The 19,872-nt window shown below is 51.1% G+C and overlaps 1 protein-coding gene across 5 annotated transcripts; it reads right to left on the bottom strand.

The window, feature by feature from the left end:
• Positions 1-274: 274 nt before the first annotated feature.
• Positions 275-13,009, bottom strand: BATF (basic leucine zipper ATF-like transcription factor). 5 transcript variants are annotated; one of them, XM_036384874.2, is made up of 6 exons: positions 10,246-13,009; positions 8,476-8,659; positions 6,738-6,831; positions 5,240-5,589; positions 3,339-3,443; positions 275-924 (listed from the first exon to the last, which is right to left on the bottom strand). In XM_036384874.2, exons 4-6 carry the CDS (start codon positions 5,303-5,305, stop codon positions 718-720), a joined length of 378 nt encoding a protein of 125 aa, XP_036240767.1. In that variant the 5' UTR covers positions 5,306-5,589; positions 6,738-6,831; positions 8,476-8,659; positions 10,246-13,009; the 3' UTR covers positions 275-717. The 5 variants fall into 5 exon arrangements, with proteins under 5 accessions (XP_036240767.1, XP_036240766.1, XP_036240768.1 ...); XM_036384873.2 differs by having other exon boundaries at positions 6,738-8,659; XM_036384875.2 differs by lacking the exon at positions 6,738-6,831.
• Positions 13,010-19,872: the final 6,863 nt, after the last annotated feature.

Below are 19,872 nucleotides of genomic sequence, written 5' to 3'. Positions count from 1 at the left end.
CACACTCTTTAGCCAGGTTGAGCCCTGCAGCAAAGAGGGACCCATCCTCCCCAGGGACCTCATCACCCCACAAACCATTGCTCCTCAGCCTGCCCAGCCTATGTGCATGGGCCCCCCTTCTAAAAGTGGGGCTCTGATTGCTGGCGCTGGGTTAGACTCCTGTGCATACAGGGCTGCTTTCTGGGCCCCAAGTTATCCCATCCTGCTGCCTGTGTTTTCACTGTATCACACCAGGCCTTAGGAGTAACTCAAATCTTATTTTAGAAACAAAGAGTTAAGCATTTTCAATCTTTATTTTACAAAAATAAACCAGTTTTGCCCTGACACTCTGTGGCCCCCAACCTTCCCCTCCACCCCTGCTCCCTTTCCTCTTCCTGGAGGTCTGGCTGTTGCGTGACACAGCCAGCTGCTCTTATGGAGGCTGCCAGAGCTGCACACTCCTGTGAGTCTCCCCAGACAAGGAGCAGAGAAGGGGGATGGTGCCCTTTTGTGACTGCCTCTTCCTCCCAGAATCCAAGCTGGAAACTGTCCAAACATGCCTCATGGTGGCTCTGCCATTTCTGCACAGGGAGCAAGTCTTAGGCAAATCACTCAGAATACATACTTTAAGAAGGAAGGTCTGTCTGTCCAATTCCTTCCCTTGGATGGGAAAGCAAGCCCCACAAAGTTACTTCTTGCCATCAGTGGAGCTGGCAGGCTGCTGTCCTCCTGGCTGGCTCAGTGCTGGAAGCGTGGGGAGCTGATGTGGGGCTGGTGAAAAGAGTGTGTGGCATAAAGCACTTCTGGAGGTGGTGGAGGGGATGTCAGGATGGAGCAGAACGGTTCATGGGAGCTCAGCATCGAGGTGAAGTGCTTCATTTCCTCCGTCAGCTGCTTGATCTCCCGGCGCAGGGCAGCATTCTGTCTCTCTAAGTCTTCACTCTCCTGAGGAGACAAAACCACAGGGGCTTCCTCAGTATGCGGACCCACAGGGATGAGCTAGGGACATGAGAGTTGTGGTCCTTCGCCTCTCTGCCCCACAGAATTTCCAGAACGATATATTTCTGGTAAATTCATCACAGAGCCACGCCTGGGCAAACCCTCCTCCCCCAGCTGGCCAGGCCGGGTGTGGGTGCGATGCCGGCAGCCCCAGCCACGCTCCCCGGGCCCGGCTTACGAGAAGTGCCTGTGGCTTGCTCCCGCCCAGGCTTTCTCGCTCCCGCTCATGCACACACACATCTCCGGGCACTTCCCGGGCAGCCCAGCCCCCGGGGAGAGCACGTTGAATAACTGCCGTCTTTAACCAGAAAACCACCTGCCACAGGAAACCTGTCATGGCCCTGGAAAGAAGAGACTCACTGCTTCCTGCTAGCCTCAAGGAAAGCAGCGGCCTTTGGGGAGGAAGAGGAGACGTTTGAGTCAGAAGAAAAGAGAAACTAAGGCCTCAGAAGAACTGAATTAATACTGGTATGAATGAGAATAACAACAAAGGGGTTAATAATGATGCTCAGCCTTGTCTCAACAATACTGAGAGCATCAAAGCCTTTGATACCTCTGCTTCTGCTGAAGTGCAGCCAGCTCCAGGCTGAAGCATTGCAGGCATCAACAGACCATGAAGCCAGCAGCCTGGGCAGGAGCAGAGGATTGGAAACTCAGTTGAGAGTGCTAAAGCAAGACCCAGCACTTGGAGGCTCTTGAAAGCTGCACCACCACCTTTGCAAAGCAAACTTTCTGCTTGCCCCTCTGCTGCCATGCTGATTCCAGATGGTGCCCACTCTGTGCACAGGTTGAAATGCACCCAGCAATTACAGCTGCTCCCACAGCAGGAACTCACACAGCAAACAGCATCTCTCAGGGGAGACCATCTGGTTTGGAAATCATGACTGTTGTTGAACTCAGGAACTGATGGGAATCACCCAGGGGCCAGGAGTCCCAGCTTTCCTATGACTCATTCCCCTCAAAACACAAGCTAGAAAACCCTGGGGCAGATGGAGCTGGTGGCTCCTTTCATACCACCATAGCTCAAAAGGAGCCATGCTTTTCTGTGAAAAACCACATCAGAGAAACAAAGTCCCTGATGCAGAAACATCCAAAGGCAAAGGGTGCTCAGGGAATGAACCCAGGAGCAACAGGGGGTCACTGTCCACTGGAACTGAAAAGAACCTAGCAGAAATTTACCATCCATCATCTACTTGCCTCCCTGCATTTTTCATCTGCCTGTTGGGATCTAAAATGGACTTAGCCCCACTGCCCCATCCCAATGGGAAGGCAGGGACTGTGTGCTATCAGTGGTAGCTGAGCAACAGTAATCTCATAAGCAAGTGCTCTAAGAAAAGCAGCCCAATCCTGCTTGGTGCACAGCTAGGCAGGATTTTCCTGAAGGAAGCTCAGAGTCCATACCTACCTCTAGGATTACTGTAGAGAGAGCACTGACCCCAAGGAAAGGGTATTTTCTCACCTCTCTCAGACACAGCTGCCCAGAGCCACTGCTGCAGGCTGATGTAATGCAATCAGCCTAGAACCATGTCAGCTCGAGAAGGCTCATCAGCTACTGAGAAAAGAGTGAAATCTCTCCCTTAAACCTAGCTCCAACCGTGGACTAAGGGCACTATGTAAGGAGGAAGGTTCAGAAATGGATTCTCAATAATTATTTCCAATTATGGGAACATGGAGACTGCTAAATCAAAGGATGTTTTTTCGAACATGAGCTCAGCTACCACTTTTCAAAAGACAGCCAGGCCCAGCACAGGGATAAAGATGGTTTCTACCCCTGCAAGCTGCATGTTCTTCACCCTTTCCATGAGTGGCCCAAAATACATGGGACACATTTATCCATGTGCAAAATGCAGAGCATCCCAGCCCTTATACTTGAGCACTGACCCCATACACCTGCCCAAACACACACAGCCAGAAGTGACCATCCCTCCTGAAAGGCAGATATCTAATCCCTCACACTGAGAAGAGTTGTTAGGGGTGCCCACAGTGGCACAGAAAAGTATCTTTGTATGCTGTTGCACCTCTGCATAAGTGGTGGCATGAATCTCAAACCTGGGGAGAGCTAAGCCAGGTGAGACTATGCTTTCAAAGAGCTCAGTAAGAAGAGGTTGGGAAAGGAAATTACTAATGAAAGACTGAGAGATAAAGATGGATTCAAAACTAGTTGCAAAACTAAACGCTTCAGTGGCAGTCATCCTGGGCTGTGTGCTCTCACTGCAAGCACTGACTCCTACATCCTGCCCTGGCCTCACTTCTCCTGTCCTGACTCCACTGAGCATCTCTGCTCCGAGTCCCAGGGGAAAAGCACAGGTGTCTCCTATGAGTCCTAAGCACCAGGGAGGAGAAAGGGTGGGAGTGCTCACCAAGTGCAGTGTGTCTGCTTTCTGGGTCTGCCTCAGGCGGCTCTTCTGGGCAGCAATGCGATTCTTTTCCCTCCTTTGGACTTTCCTCATGTCATCAGAAGAGTCCTAGGGAAACAAGGCATGGAAATGACTGGGTATTCTCTCCCTTACCCTCCTCCTGCAGGGCAGTAGTTGGGAGAGGGACACAGCAGATAACATCATTGAAGCACAGGACACACCCTCTACAACAGTACAAAGCTGTGGGCCAGGGATGTGATGCCTTTAGTACCCCTGTTGCCAGGAGGGGCACATCTGACATCCTTGGGGATCCCAGCACAGCTGGGAAATGACCACTCTTTCTTGACCAACACACTGGCCTGGGATATAGTTTGATGGACCAGAGAAAGGACCTCCCTCTGGAAAAAAGACAATTTGAATTTTTCTACAGAAAACCATTTCCTTTCCTGTCTCTCTGCAGGGCAATGACACTGCAGACATTCCAGCTCCTTGGCTATACCATTTTCCCAGATATTCAGCCTGTGTTTTCCTCTTTTCACCCCTGTTGGTCCCTCCCTTCTCCATCACCCTTCTGTCTCAGGCTTTATTTGTTGCAGACCCTCACAACACAATATGGCCCCTGCTTTGTTTAACTGGACAGACTCAGAGCTTTTGTTTTTAACACAGATCTTATTTGCTCCACCTCTCTTATCTCTGTCCTTACTCTTTTCTGGAGTCCCCTGTTAGCAATGCCTGCAGTGCTGACTGCAACACTCCCAAGCCCCTTAGGCAGGGGAGGACAGAGGTCTCCAGGCTTCATGCACCAGCCATTCTCTGCTGAGATCTGGTCCTAATGCTGCCTTCTGACAGTTGAAACTGTCACACAGACTTTCATCTTCTATTTTCATATTGCACTGCCCCTCTTGTGGACTCTTTAACATTCACACCACCACTTCTCCACAAGACTACAAAACTCAGCCACAAAAGTTATCTTCCCAGCCCATTTATCTGTCCACATCCTCTCCCCCCTCCCCCAAACCCAAGATATTTTTCTTTGAACTTAACCGTTTTATCCTTGCCTTCAATACCCTGAAAACGTCTCAGATATAGCACCTCCCATATCCTGCATCAAGTGCAGTCCCTATCCTTTAGAGATCCTTGTGCTTTATCCCTGTCTTTACTAGGATGCAAGCCAGGATGAATTCCCATCCTTGTTTGGAAGCCAAAAATCATCTGCTTTGATGAACCCCAATATTTCTGAGCAAAGTCTCAGGCACTTGCTCTTGTTGCCAGCCCTAGAGAAATGGCAAATGACTGATAAAATAAAGGTTAGCCAGAAAAGGCAGTGAGAATACCTCAGACTCGTGTCTGTATCTGCCAGCAAAAGACCTACCATTAAGGTATGCCATGCAACAAAACAAAATCCCTCTGTGAAGCATCACTGACATGAAAAACTGCTGAGGCTGAACAGTAAAGAAAGTAGATCCAAAGTAGCAAGGCTTTTCTGGGTCCCAAGTGCTGTCCAGAGAAGCAGCAAGCAGGCAGGTTGCCCCTGAGCTGCCCTGCTCCACAGCCAGGAGGTGCCTGCTCAGGCTGCTCACCAGAGCACCAAATCACACTAAAACTTCCTGCCTGTCTGGCATGTATCACAGGATCCACCATGCCAGGGGGTCCTGGGCCCCCAGCTGTCCCTGGTGTAGCCCCAGGGAACCAGGTCATCTCTCTCTGCCCATACCCAGCTCAGTGGCTGGAGTTCTGCCAGGACCCCTGGCTGAGCCCTGCATCTCTCTCCCTACAGCCATTCTTAGAAAGCTCTGCCACATTGCACGGTGAAAACACAGACAGTGGCTGCCACCCTACTTCCTGCCCACCCGTGGCCCACCCTGAAGTAGCTGGGCAGAGCTGGGGAAGGGCCCCTGCTTTACCTGCTTGCTGGGAGGGGGAGACTGGCTGAAGCTGCTGGAATCACTGCTGTCAGAGCTGTGGGGCATAGCTGCAGCTTCTGGCTCCCAGGGTCTCTTCAGCTTCCTTTATGCTCTTGGTGTGCTTGCTCTCTGTCTTGCTTCTCTGCCTCTCTGTCCTCCTGTGTCACCTCTGATGTGGCCCTTGGCTTCCTACTCTCCCCAGTCCCAGAAGCTCTCTGTCCTCCTGCCCAGCACTCCGACACTTTCGCTGCCTCTCCTCTCACAGCCTCTGCACCTCCCTTTCGGTCTTTAGGTCTCCTGTGGTTTCACAGAACCTCAGGGATGTAAGCTGAAAGTCACGTGGCCGGAAACTTTAAGGCAAAGAAGTAAAGTTACAGAAGAAGAAATTTTTTTTTTAAACCAATTAAGAAAAAAAAAAAAGAAGAAGAAAAAAAAGCACATCTGGGAAAAACGAACTTCAAAATAGCCTGAAAAACCCCCGAAAAACACCTTCAGGCAGTTGAAAAACAGCACGATGGGTTTTCTCTGAGACAAACAGCAGAGATGGAAAGGAAGAAAAGCCCCAGCTCTGGCTGTGAAACTTGGACCCTCAGAGGAGGGCTGTGCGGAGGAGGTGACACTGGGAGCCCCAGAAATTCCAGGGCTACTGTGTCCCATACTAACCCTACGCAGGCAGGAGGTCAGTCCAGCTCCAGGCAACCTCAGTGCCCCAGCACAGCTGAGGAAATTCCCAAGCAGGCACACATGTCCCCACAAGCCGCCCACCCCCTCCTGCCACCCCCGACAGCACTGACGCGGGTCCCGGGGAGGGGACGGGCACCCTCGGCAGCTGCCACATCAACACTGCTCGTGCAGGTGGCTCATGTGGGCACGATGTAGCACCAGTCCCAGTTAAGAAGAAAGGCTCAGGATCATAGAACATTTGGACTGGGTTGAGTAGGACTAGTATTTTCTGTAAAGCAAAGCTATTTAGCACTTTAAAACATTCATTAGTATGTCACCACTGGCCATAAGGGAATAGCAGCCCTGGCAGACAAAGTGCTGGAAATCTATGGATCAGCCCATGCAGACAGGAGCAAGGAGAAGCTGCTTTGGATCCCCTTCTTTGTCCCCCAGTCTGTGTTCCCTGGGACTACTTCTACCCTTACTATGAGTCTCAGAAGACTAAAGATGTGCAATCAGCTCCCAGGACAGCAGTGCTTCAGGGGTACCCTCAGAGTACTTCGTGCTAGTGGCTCTAGAGGTGACAATGCAGGAGTAGGAAGTGCCAAAGCAGGGACCATTCGCTTTCTGATCCGCTCATGTCACCAGATCCAGCAGGGTGAGCAACGTGCCAACAGGCTCTCCATCCACAGACAGAAGCACACGACTTCAGAGCTGCATGTGCAGCATTAAGTTCTCTTGCATGTGCAATAAGGAGCAGACCTAGAAGCAGGCATGAACCCATGTACAGTAACTCACTCCCATGGAAAACAGCAATTCCCAGTTCCCAACTTACTGTTTTTTGTTGTCTGTGGGTCTTTTGGTTGAGTTTCTCCTGCCTCAGGCAGGAATAGCTGGCAAGTCTCAGCAGCAGGACATAGGTAAGGGCACTTGAGATGCAGTCATCATTTGGGAAAGAGTATTGGAAATAATTTCTATATTGCAGCACAGAAAACACACTTGCAGAGAAGCATGAGCTTGGAAGACAGTGCAGACTTGCATGGGCACTGCCAGCATTTCTTCCCATTCTTGCCACTCATGGAGCTAACAGAGGAGCAAATATGGCCAAAACCAAGAACTGCTGCAGGCTGGGTGGCTCAGGGAAATCTCCTGATTTAGCTCCAATAGCAAAACTACTCCATTTGACCCATTTCCCTTTTTAGAAACATCCTGTGCCACTGGTGTTCTACTCTTAGCCCTTTTATCTGAACATTTCACAGCACTGAGTGTATTTTTCCTCCTGATGTGCTGTATGGATATGCTAGGATCCACCACTTTTTAACACGGCTGCAAGGGTTTGCTTGGCATGACCCACACTGAGGGACCCAATTTCCTGGAAGTGCAGCCCCCCTGTAGCACGCAGGGCTCTTCTGGTGCAGCTGGCTCCAGAAATGGAGTAGCCAAAGGGATCAGTGAGGTGAGAGGTGTTGAGTTCAGGCCTCCCAAGGCACTGGCTAGCAGCACAACCCTTGAAGGATCCATTAGCTCACTGCATCACTACACTTCCTCTGAACTCTGCAACCCTGTGCGGCACCTCCTTTCCAGGAAGCACACTGCTGGATTCCCACTCTCCCTAGGAAACCACACTCCTCTGCTGGTGAGCAGCTCTCAGAGACTGCCTGGCCTGTCCTGCTCTGCAGGCTGCTGGATGGAGGGAGCTCCTTCCTCAGAGAAAAATATCCTTGTTCCATTATTTGACAGATTAGCTGAACTCATTCCTTTTGTACCCAGCAGGGCCAGCGTCTGGGAGGCAGTTGGGAAGGTGGTGGGGCTGTTGGCAGAAGGTAGAGAGGGAAGCTGAGTGTCCTGGCAGGAGCTGGACAGTCAGTGCAAAACTGTCCAGAATGTGGCTATGGCAAAGGCTGTGCTTTGAGGAGGAGGAAGGTTTTGAGTGCAACCTGATTTGCCCAGAGCTGGGCTTTTATGAACAGCTGATGAAGACATCTCAGGAGAGAGCAACAGCATGGGAGAGGGTCTGACGCTTGGTCTTTCTGAGCAGCAATAAGAGAGCATCCCTTTCCTTGCCTTGTCCAAACACACTCTTTTCTCTTGAACTGGCTATGATGTCAATGAATTCCTGCCACTTATGAACATCTGTAAGAGAGACAAGTGTCTCCTGGTGGGAAGATGGGCAGAACCTTCACAATTCTTCTCTGGGCTGGTCTGGACCCATGTTTTCTCCTCATAGGCAGAGAGAGCCCCCTGCCATTTCTCTGGTCAGAGATGTGATTCCCCCAACCCAGAGCAGCAGAAACCACCAGTATGGCTTCACCAGCATCTGCTCACAGCTTTGTGGGAACTGACCTGGGCACCTGCTGCAGGCACAGCATGGGGCGCTGATTTCCTGCCCAGGCTCCCCCCCTCTATGAGGGAGAGCTTCAGGAGTCAGTCTCCTAATCTCTGTACATGACTTAGGTGTCTAAATTTACACTGTCAATAACATTCCCTGACTTCCTCTCTGGAATCATTTAGTTTTCTTTTATCTTAATCACAGGAGCTGTGAAATCACTGTCAGTGGCATTGGGAAAACTCACCAGTGTTAGGCTACTGCCATACCAGCAGCTTGATGGAGAAAGGATGGTTCCAGAGGTTTTTAGGCGAAGGACAGGACCAACCTTGTACTTGTCCCTTGTAAATTACAGCAGGCAATGCTGAAGGAAGTCTTGTTCTCCCAGGACAGAGTGGCTGCAGGGACTTGGGGCCTGGGCTCAGCGTGATCTGCAGAGAAATGGTTTGATAGCAGCAAGATGCACGTCAGCAAGAACAAATGCAAATGTAAAGTGAAGCGAGCTGTAGGTAGAAGATCTGGGGAATAACCCATGGGGCAGCAGAATAGGAGGCAAAAATCCAGGGGTTGCAGAGCACTGAAAACTGAAGTTTTGCTAGCAGCAAATGGGTCAGGTATTGACTTGGGGTTCTGGGCAGGGAGGAGGAGATGATTGCCTTGTGCTGCCTGTGCAGGACACTTTCAGAGTCCCAGGCCAAGGAGTGGAGTAGTCTGGAAGAAAATACAAAGGATAAACGCACAAAAATATTGCCCTAAGAGAAGGAGTGAAGAAATTGTGCCCATTTAGCCTAGAAAAGAGAAGTCTTGGGGGTGGGAAGTGGGTGGTGAGGAAGGAACAGTCTTTCATATGTTGTAATGGAAAGGGTGGCCAGCTGGTTTCTGTGCAGCCAAAGCAGGGTAAGAACCAACAGGCTCCAACTGCAGCAGGAAAGGTGGAGGTCTGATATTCGAAGCAAGATGAGGTTAGGAAGACCTTGGGATGGGCAATTCAGGAAAGTTATTCAAGTCCCTTTATATGAAGTGGCTGGGAAGAAACCTCTCTCAAAAGAAATCCAAGTTGAATCCTGCCTCTGTGGGATGGATTATGTTATGAATTATGTTCCCAGGGTTTTAAAGGGGGGGGGGGGTGTAGAAAAACAGTGTGCTGCTAGGATGGGTTCTTCAGAACCAAGAGATCACATGGGGTATTTTTCAATGAGCTTTGCTTCAAAGCCTCTCTCCCTATGTCCCACCTATGCAACCAGCTTCCTCAGCACAGGTGAGTGCTCGAGTTTCCTTATAAACCTGCTGCTCCAGAGCTCTTGCCTGCAGCAGGCTTATGACAGCAACATTCAAAACAGCATCTCAGCCTCACTCATCTCGTTTGCAAGGCCATTCAGTGCAGAGCGCTATTTAAAAATCCAACCTAGAGCAGTTACCAACTTCAGCCTCCTGTAAACCACCGAGGTTGTTTCTGCTTCAAATGTAGCATTTTATGCAAATAATTTCTTACAATATTTGGACAATTGCACTGACTTGTTTATAATTCCTCATGAGTTTGAAGACTTTTGCAAAAGTCAGTGCTGAGAATGGCTGTGTTGAACAAAAGTCCCTGCTCTCTACCAGGTGCTTCTGCCATGTCCAGCTCTGCCAGCACCTATTGTCCTGTCTGCAACGTGTGCAGCTTCCCCAGTCTCTGTCACCAGGGCTATTTCATCTTGACTGAGCTGAGTGTGAGAGTGAGGTTGTGCCAGGAGAGCTGAAGCATAGTCCCACCAGATTCATCCCACTTGGCACAGCAAACACCAACACTTTCAGTCCTTACTGGGTGCAACCAGCCAAAGTACAGGAAAACAGGTACTTTACACCCAGAATGTCAGATAAATGACAAGGGCTGTAAGTCAAGCACTTAAAAGTATGGAAATCCCAGAATTAAATCCCTAAAGCACACAGCATTTATGCCCTCATGCTGTGTAACATGCTGTGCTCTGTAGCTGTATGATCCACTAGGGTTTATTCCCTGGGATGGCCATGTTACCTTCATCTTGTCCTGCAGTCAGCATGCTCCAACATCCTGCTTTTCCATTTCTTCACAGACTCTTTCTAATGCTCGGCACTTCAGCACTGAGTGACTGCTTCAGGGTTATTAATGAAGCTGTTTTCTCAGGAACCTTTTCAGGTCCAGAGGTGAGGATGAAGAAATGGAGTTATACCTATTTAACAGGCGCAAAATAAGAGACAAAGGAGATTTAAGTCATAAGTACTCATTCATTTTGGATACACATTTTGAACCAACTAGGATCTAAATTTTTGATGGTTTTGGCACTCTACAGCACTTAGTTTAGTCAAACCCCAGATCCTGATGTCTGTGACTGCATCTGCAAATCTTTAGCACTTCTGTAAAGCAGCTTGGGAAATGAGGAAGACGTGGCTGCTCCTGTGAAAGCTCTTGCTCATGTGGCTCACCAACTCACAGAATAACTTCAAGGCAGGGTAGACACAGACCAAGCTCTCCAGGGAGGCATCAGCTGTCTACCCAGGAGAACCACCTTTCTTTCTGCAGTCCCTTGCTTCACCAACTTGATAGGAGTTTCCCAGCCCTGCTAAGAAAGGAAGCAGCCTAGCTGTCCAGCTTATTGCTCCCTCCAGCTAAGATCCAGCCTGGGTGCTGAAGAGGTGGCAATCCAGGGCAAAATGCAGGAAGTGATCATATGCACAAGACAGCTGAAGCTAGGCTGCCTAGGCAAACCCATTTCTGGCAATTTCTAGGTCTTTGGTATTTGGCTTTGTCACTTTTATGTGGGGTTTTTTGAATGTCATTACTAATGCTTTTATTTTTTTGTCCATATTTTAAAAGAAGGAAACTGTAGAAAGAAAATGCTGAATGTGCTAGCTTTCCAGACATGGACACCAAGCTCCAGGTAGATGGGTCCATCTGACCCCACTGGAGAGGAAGAGCAAGTTTGACTAGAGCTGAGGGATTGACAGGAGGTTGGCAGGGTCAGACCTCCTGCACATCGGTGAGTTTCAGTCTCAAGACACCAATCATTAGAGTTCACCCCAGGCTATTTTGAAGGGATGAACCACATTCTCCTTCTCCTGTCCTGTACAGATCAACTGGTTGTGTATTTAGTTGAGCAACCTCTAATCTGTTCCTGGCAAGGACTTAGCAGCTCATAAGCAAGTACTCAGATGTACACTTACAAGAGTCTCCAGGCCAGCAGATCTCAAACCCTGGTAGAGTACATCCATTCAAGGCCAAACTTCCTCTCACTGCTGTCTTCACAGGCCTTGCCTACCTTCTGGGATCAGCCAGAAATGAACCAGATCACCCAGCTGCGCCTGGGACACTGAAAAGGTTCAGCTACCAGACACTCCCCAGTCAGCCAGGGTTTCTGTGCTTCCGCTGCCCGGGCTGAGCCCTCCAGGTGAGCTATCCATGGACGTGCTGTGTGCAGGGTACAGATGGTGTCTGACGGTTTGACTCATCTCGCTGGCAGTCTCGTTCAGTGATGATGGGGAAGGCCCGAAGAGGAAGGGCAGTGACCCGTTTAACCAGAAGGGCTGATCCACCCAGGGGTAGACTTACTGGTGATGGCAAGGGGCTGTGGCCCCAGCTTCCTTTGTGCTTCCCAGTGTGTGCATTTCCAGGCGATGCACGAGAAGGAGAGGCACACGTGGCTATTCAGCCACAGGACTCAACCTTGGGACTCTGCTGCTGCTGCTGCTGCAGTGAATCCAACTGCAGCAACCAAGCAGCAAATATTGTGCTCCCAGGGGATGAACAATGCCTGATGGAGGATTTGATGTTCACAGGGCTCTGGTTGAAGCCATGATCCATGGCATGGGGTGGATGGTGTTTCTTAAATTAATATACGACTCGAGTGTATTACATTGCTGCTTCATGACTCCATTCTGAGGAAAATGTCCTTCAACACCACCCATCACCACAAAACATATTCAAGACTCCCAAGGATTGAGTACAGCTTATTTAGGGCATGTTCTTGCAGATAGACTCTGAGACTCCCACCTCAGCAGGAGATGGCTGTCAACAACACTCATGCTAGCACTGTACGTTCACCCCACTGGGATCTGCTTCACTTTTGGATTACGGGGGTGTGTACACCAGTTTTCCCTTTTCTCCACCCCATTTGGTAGGAACAAGAGCTTCCCAAATCCGTCAGCTCACGCAGCATGACTGGAGGAGGTGTGCAGCACAAGCAGCTGTGCTGATGGGCTCACATGCAGCGAGCCTGTGCCCAGGCACGCGTGGTGCTTGTACAGGCAGTGCTGGAGCCCAGCACATTGTTGGAGGCAGTGTGGGGCAGAGTGGCTGTGCAGGAGGGGACAGGGGAGCTGTGCAGAAAGCACACTTGGTGCCTGTGCAAGTAGCACTGAATGGCAGAACCACGCTGGCAGAGTTACCAAAATACACAAATGGGTATAAGCTCCATCAGCCTGGACAGAGCACTGGTACATGCACTTCACACCCTGGCACACACAGCTCTTGCCTACTGCCAGCTCTCTGGGAGACAACCCACAGTCTCAGAGCAGGCTGCTGAGGGAGGCAGTGGCAGGGCTGAGCCCCTGACCCAAACCTGGTCCATCCCCCAGAGCCCCCAGCCAGGGCTCTTCAATGCCTGTTTGAGAGAAACACAAGGAAGGAGGCCCACGGTCAAACATCAAGGGAGGACTTGCTTAGTGCTGGCTATTTCAGAGGGCTTGTAAAGTCCCACAGGTTTCCTCTGGGGGCTCGGAGCAGCAGATGGAGGGAGGGAGGGAGGGAGGGAGGAGGGAGGGAGGGAGGGAAAGGAGCAGTTTCAGATGATCACCAATCCTGTGCTTTCCACTCTTGCATTTTGGTACCCTGGCAAGAGAGGTGTTCTGTAATCAGCCTCCAGGGACATGGCTACTTTTCCTACAGCTTTGTATGTGGCTGCCAACCCCAGTGCCCAGACACAGGTGACCTGCAGCCTCCCATGGCACCTCATCCCTCATGGTGCTTTGGAGGTGGGACAAGGGAGATGTGCTACACCTTAAGCCATGCCAGCAGTGATGGTGCAAGGCCCTGATTTGAAGACTTGGTCCTCCTGGTGTGACAAATAACGCCAAAATTGGTTTCAAAGAAGGGAGAGGAAAACCGAAACTCCTTGCCACCATTCTTTACCTGAACCCCAAAGTAGATGTCCAAGAATCATGCTATCTTTTATCTTATTTAAGCTGAAGTTTTTTACTTCAGTTTTGGGTATCCTTGTTTTTCATCTCAATACCTGATCCTTTGTAAGCCATCTGAAACTGTTGGCCAGCAGGGCATCTTGTCCACCTGCACAAACCAGTTTGCTGGCTCTGTGAGAAGTGTGTCAGTTTACCAGTGTGAAATGAGTTGTCTTTCCATTTCTTTGAACATCTTGTGAGGGGGTGAGCAGAGGAACAGACTTATCTCTAAGCCAGGAATTGCTCTGCACATCTCTATCACGCGGCATTTCACTAGTTTCCACTCTAAACTACTGGGACTTTTAGTCCCTGCATAGGGAAATTTTCCTGCAGCCCTCATTTAGGTCAGCACCCATCTTTGGATGTCTACTGACTTCATAGAAAGGAAGACAGAAGCACACAGAGTAGCCCAGGGTAGCTTCCCCCCATCTACCATGGCATTACAGTTATAAAGGATGGATGTACTCTTCTTCATCCTATTCCTCATGCAGCCTTCCTCCTTTCCCCACTGCTGCTCAGTGAGAGGGACCCACCAGGTAGCTCTATCTTGAATTTGGAGCGCAGCCTTGAACCCTTTGACACTCACATCCAAACCACCCAGGTACCAGCTGGCACTTAGGCACACTCCAGAGCATGGCTGGGAGAAATGCAGAGCTGGTGCTACCCCATCATGCAAACTCAGCTGCCAGGCAGTGTGGGACCTTGCAGCCACAGCAGATGGTTGCTGTCAGATGAAGAAATGTGCTGCTCCAAAGCCCTGCCTGAATGAGTCTCCATGTCACACAGGCTACACTGGCTGCTTGCATTGCTCTTAAAACGTGTGCACGTGATCCAGTAGCCTGCAGGTTTTCAACAGACAGTGGAACAGGTGCCTACATCCACTTTGCAGACATGGAGAACACCCTGCATCTGCAGCTGAGGGGTTTGTTTGGACCAGTGAGTATGGCTTTGCCAGCCTGTTACACTGCCTGCATGGGGTGCCATCATGCTGCCCACTCATACAGCAGTGCCAGCATGCACCAGCACCTGACTACCTTAGCCACTCATCCATTACCTGCTGTCTGGAGCTAGAGAGTGAAACAGGTCACTGCCTCTGAGGAAGGTCTGCTCAGAAGAAAAGGGATGCCTCACTTGGCAAACACCTGCAAAATGCAGCAGTGCCTCTGCTTGGCACCCACGGAGTTTGCCTCTGTCACAGAGGTCAGTAGCCCACGTACTGAGAGGCACTTGCCAATACCCACACATTAGCTCTAGGGCAAACCCCTTCTTGCTGCTTGTCTAGTCACAGAGTGCCCAGCACCACCTTGCATAGATGAGCTGTCAGTAGCCATTTTATCCTCAGCCAGAAACTACATGCTAGCCTGCTGGTGTCTCCATTGGATTTGGGAGCCCACAGCCCTGCAGCACAGCCTTGCTGCCCAGTTCTTTCTGACAACCCCATGACATTTCAGCACAAGCAGGTATCCAGCAAATCCAACCGGCCCAGATGATGCTGCTGGAATTGGGGCCATGGCAAAGCAGAGGCAGGAACTGCAGTGTCAGAAGTCAGGACTTCCCCTGACAGTCACAGATGACAACTCAGCAAGTTCATTCTGCAGAAACTAGATAACATCAGCACAAGGTGGTAGTTACTGGCAAACGATCCTGTTCCTGAAGCTTCATCTGAGACGTGGCAGGCTGCTGTGAAACCCTTTTGTCAAGCAGACCCAAACTCTGCTTCTGCTGAAACACATGTGGGCTTCTGGAAGTAGCTTCATGCTGGTATTTCCTAGGGCACAAAGCTGGGGGCCAGGGCAGGAAAAGTCCATCACCTTGCTAACACAGGGCCTTTTTGTCTAGCAGAGTCCCTTGAACTACACAGGGATGCAGAGCTGTCAGTCTCACCCACAGTGACCCACCTCCTGCCTTGAGCAGCAAAAGCTTTTCCTTCTCCTCAGGGCCCAACCTTTCTCCAATCCCCATGGCACCCCACTTACTTACACTCTGCACAAGCACAGCAGGACACAGGACTGGAGAGGGGAAAGTCCGTCCTTCCTTCTTGGAAGTGACTGAAGGTCAACAAACTCCTTGGCAGATGTTCTCAATCAGCATTAAAGCCACCCTAGTACAACTGGGCTCACTCCCTGCCCCCTGGGTAGGCTTTGCTCACAAACAAATTTTCAGCCCAGGCAGTCATACCACTGCCTGCTCTACCAAATATGTCCCTGGGCTGAAGTCTACTTGAGTTGGTTACTCCACTTAAACCAAACCAAAGAAAACACACTCTAACTCCACAGCAAGGCATCTGGAGCAGGGCTTTTCACCACCAAATTAGCCCATCACTTTAGCTTATTGGGAATAACTTCTTGCTGACCCTGACAGATAAAACCAAAGGCTCAGCATCATTAAGCTCTCTCATCCCACAAGCACACACTGCATCTTCAGCCTAAACTCAGCCCTAGGTGATGCATGGGCTGCAAAGCCTGGTTCTGGCCTTTGTGAACTGCTCTGTGTCTCCCCATCAGCCTCAGCACCAACCCCTTCACCACCTTCTCCCCAAGTGGTGAGGAGCTGAAATAGCTGTGCTGGGCAGGAGACCCAGCTGCATGCAGTCAGAGACACTGAGGCTGCCACAGGTGCTGAGGCTTGGGGAAGCATCACAGGCACTGGCTGTGCCTGGAATTACAACTCTGTTGCAGTGGAGGAGTCAGCCTGAGCTGACAGGTGCTCCCAAAGATTCAGATGCAGAGAAAAGGAAAACTCCAGCCATTATGTCATGGGTGCCAGCCCTTCCTGGTGTCCCTGATCAGCAAGACCTTCTGGCTACAGGGAAGGATCTTTTCCTCATATGGAAAGGGTTGGTGACAGCAAGCTCCCTGCCCGTGGGGCTGGCTACACCTCTGACAGCAGCTGCCCTGCCTGCCTCCATCACCCACCTGGGAGATGACCCTGGCCACCCCACCAGCTGCATGGCTTGGGAAGACTCATGCCCCTAACCAGGGACAAGTGACCCACCCAGCTCTGCCCACAGAGCAGTTTCCTGAGCCAGCAGGAGCATGATGCCTCCATGTGAGCACGGGATGCACATGGACCCATTTCCTTCACTTGTGCCCACCTCCCACCCTCTTGCCCTCCCCCACTTCAACTGCCATCAACCAGTGATCACAAATAAGCAAAAAGTGTGCAAAGTCCTGGGGAGCCAGGTGATGCTTCCAGGCTCAGGGAAGCAGCAGTTGGTTTTTCTCATTTCTCTGTGAGCATCCTGGCAGCACAGTTCTCCCCAGCTCCAGTCCTGCACCCAGCCATGGGCCGTGCTGGTACCAGGAGCGTTCAGCAGAGTGTGGCACCCATGGTAATCAAAGCAGTTTCCATGACTCTTGGTAAATATCAAGGCTGGGGATTTCTGGGGCTTGTTTTCCAGCAAGTTGAGTAGAAGAACCAATAAGGACAAAGACAAATGAATACCTGTTGCCCTTGGCTCAAAATGAAACAAGACAGACAGGTCACTGGCAAAGGTTAGTTAATACCACTTACCACAGAGCTAGGGAGTTGCCCTCAGCCACTGACAAGAAGGGCAGAGAAGGCATTTTTCATAGACAATGTGAGAACAATACTATGAAAATGCAAAGTAATGACCCCCAACCATCCTCTGCTGCAAGCCAAGGGAGGGAGGGGCTGGATGCCTCGTCCCCAGCACTGCACACATATCTTGCCTACAAGGGGATAGGGGCAGTGGGTCAGGAGAGGATGAGGAGGAAAGGAAGAGGGGCATAATGAAGCTTTGGGAGCATGATGGCCTGCTCAACCTCTTTGGGGTGAGCTGATTGCAGGAGAGAGGGGAGAGGAACTGGCAAGACACTTCTGGGGAAACAGAATTCTCACTGCCCATGGGTCCTGACACCTGTCAGGGGTCCAGCAAGAAGAAGATAGTCAGGCATGCAGTGTAGAGCACTCACACCAAACTACTGTAGCTGGACTCCCAGCCAGTTTATCCCCCACTGGCTCAGGCCTGGTAATTTTGGGCAAAGTGGTACCTACCTTTCCTTAGGAGTGAAGAGGAAAGGGTGGCTTTGCAGAGGGAATGGGGGTAATATGTGAAGGGCACCAGAGAGCTGTTACAAGCATCTAAACAATGGAAAAGTAATGCAGCTGACCTACCTGGGATTCAGGAAAAATATGGTATCACACCACTCTGGGGAGAGCTCTGGCCTGAACTACTAGCGAGTGTGAGAAGGAGCACAAGGGCCATGACCTGAATGGGGATCTCATAAAATAGAAGATGGGCATGTCCTGGAGGAGGCTTGCTGGCACCCTGGAAATTCCTGCAGGTGGTCCTGGTTGTTAAGCTATCTCAGGTATCTCAGAAGCAGAGAGTCCTGCAGGTGAAATAGCCAGGAAGCACCAATGTTGCCAGGTGGGCTCACATGTTTAACAAGAACCATCTGATGGAACCGTGGGATGGCACCATGAACCACAGAATGACAGAAAGGTTTGAATTGAATGGGATCTTTAAAGGTCATCTAGTTCCAACCCCCTACCATGTGCAGGGACTCCTTCCACTAGACCAGGTTGCTCAGAGCCCTGTCCAATAAGAGTTCCAGTGATGGGGCATTCATCACTTCCCTGGACAACCTGTTCCAGTGCCTCACTCCCCTCATTTAAAAATGTTCTTATATACAATCCAAATCCTCTTTCAGTTTAAAACTTGCTCCTTGTCCTATCACCACAAGCCCTGGTAAAATGTCCCTCTCCAGCTTGCCCAGAGACCTTTAGGTACTGGAAAGGTGCTCTGAGGTCCCCCCTCCTCCCGGCTGAGCAGCCCCAGCTCTCGCTGCCTTTTCTCACAGCAGAGGTGCTCCCTCCCTCTGCCCGTTGCTGCGGACAGATGATGCTGCAGGGCCGTGACCGGGCGGGAGCGGAGCCGGCACCGTCCGGCCGCACAGCCCAGCCCAGCCCAGCCCAGGCCCGGCCCGGCCCGGCCCCGGCGCTCCCGCGGCCGCGCGGCGCCTCCTGCCGGCAGGGAGAGGGAGCGGCCGCCCCTGCCCGGTGCCCGGTGCCCGCGCAATGCCGCATCCGTCTGCAGACGCCTCGTGTGCGGTTTGGGTGGGCACGGGAGAGCCTCGGGCTGCAGCAGCCAGCGAGCGAGACGAGAGCTGTGTGCCAGCAGCCACGGCCGTCCTCAGAGCTCTCTGCGTTTCAGAGCCAACTGCGGCTCTACAGCCGGCTCCAGCCACCGACGGGAGGGATCCGTGTGCGCCCAGCAGAACTAGGGATGCAGCCCGACGGCTGGCTGGACCGAGGACGTGGGGCTGGCAACAGCCCCACAACTCCCAGGCTACCGGCTGCAGCAGCACCGGCACCAAGCCCTGTCCCAGAAGTACGAGATCCCTTCAGCTCTGCTCCAGTAGTGGTCCACGCTGCACCTGAGACAGGGTGGGGTGGTGTGGGATGGCCAGGAGGGGGCTTCCCGGCCTTTGAAAAGTGTCAGTTGACTTTTCCAAGCAAATCCACACGAGCAGTCCGTGCATGAAGCAGATCCAAGTGCAAGGACACTGCCACAGGTAGAACCATTGCATTCTAGGTTGGGAGCGTGTTTGGGCACATGGCAACACAGGCTGTGCCTGGCATGTGCCCTCCTGCCCAGGAGATGCCACTGCAATGCACAAGCCTGTCCAGGGGACCATCTGTCCCATAGCAAAATTTTTAATTCTGAGAAGGTGGGAGCTGGGTTTTGAGAGGACAGATGCTACCAAAGAAAAGACCATCAAATAGCCTGTCTCCTACAGGAACCAGGAGGGGTTTGCAGTATACAGAGATGGAACTTTGCACTGCAGAGAGATGGAACCTTTTCTGTTCAATAGTCACAGGCTGTGGCATAAAGGGGAAGAGGCCCAAACCCTCTGCTTTAACTTTATTGTTTTACAGCCCAAACAAGTTACCTGAAAAATAAATGCCCTAAACTTTGAGTGTCAAATGCCTTAGTACTGACTGAAATGAGGCAGAAGGTTGTTTGGGTGACAGAATCAGGGAGTAGACTGGGTTAAAGATAATCGCATTCCAACCCTGGGCCTTGCTAGGATTCAGTTCCTGCCCAAGCCTTGGCTGGAATAGCTGAGCATTAAACTGATGTAGATACATCACTCTTCTGCTGCTACCTTTGCTAGCTGCCTCTAGCATGCTGGGTTTCAAAGGGCACCTTTTATTTCTCTTCGAAGCCAGCTGTTTCCATAGAAGAAATTTTTACTGCAATGTGGCTATTCATCAGAGAAAGGCCATCACCTGCACCCACAGCACTGCCAGTGGAGTGGAGATGAGCACACAGGCTATCCAGGTGAGCAAAAAGTACAAGATGCCTGTGGACAAGATGCCTGGATCATCTGGTATCCCCAAGAGCTCCCACTGACTACCAAAGAGGGAATTTATTACCATGTACACTTTGCAGAGTGAAATAAGGAGAAAAGACAAGGAGGCC

This window comes from Molothrus ater, chromosome 6 (genome assembly GCF_012460135.2).
Source record: "Molothrus ater isolate BHLD 08-10-18 breed brown headed cowbird chromosome 6, BPBGC_Mater_1.1, whole genome shotgun sequence".
NCBI lineage: Eukaryota > Metazoa > Chordata > Aves > Passeriformes > Icteridae > Molothrus > Molothrus ater.
Note: the sequence above shows the minus strand (reverse complement) of the source record. Positions and strands in the feature narration are given on the sequence as shown.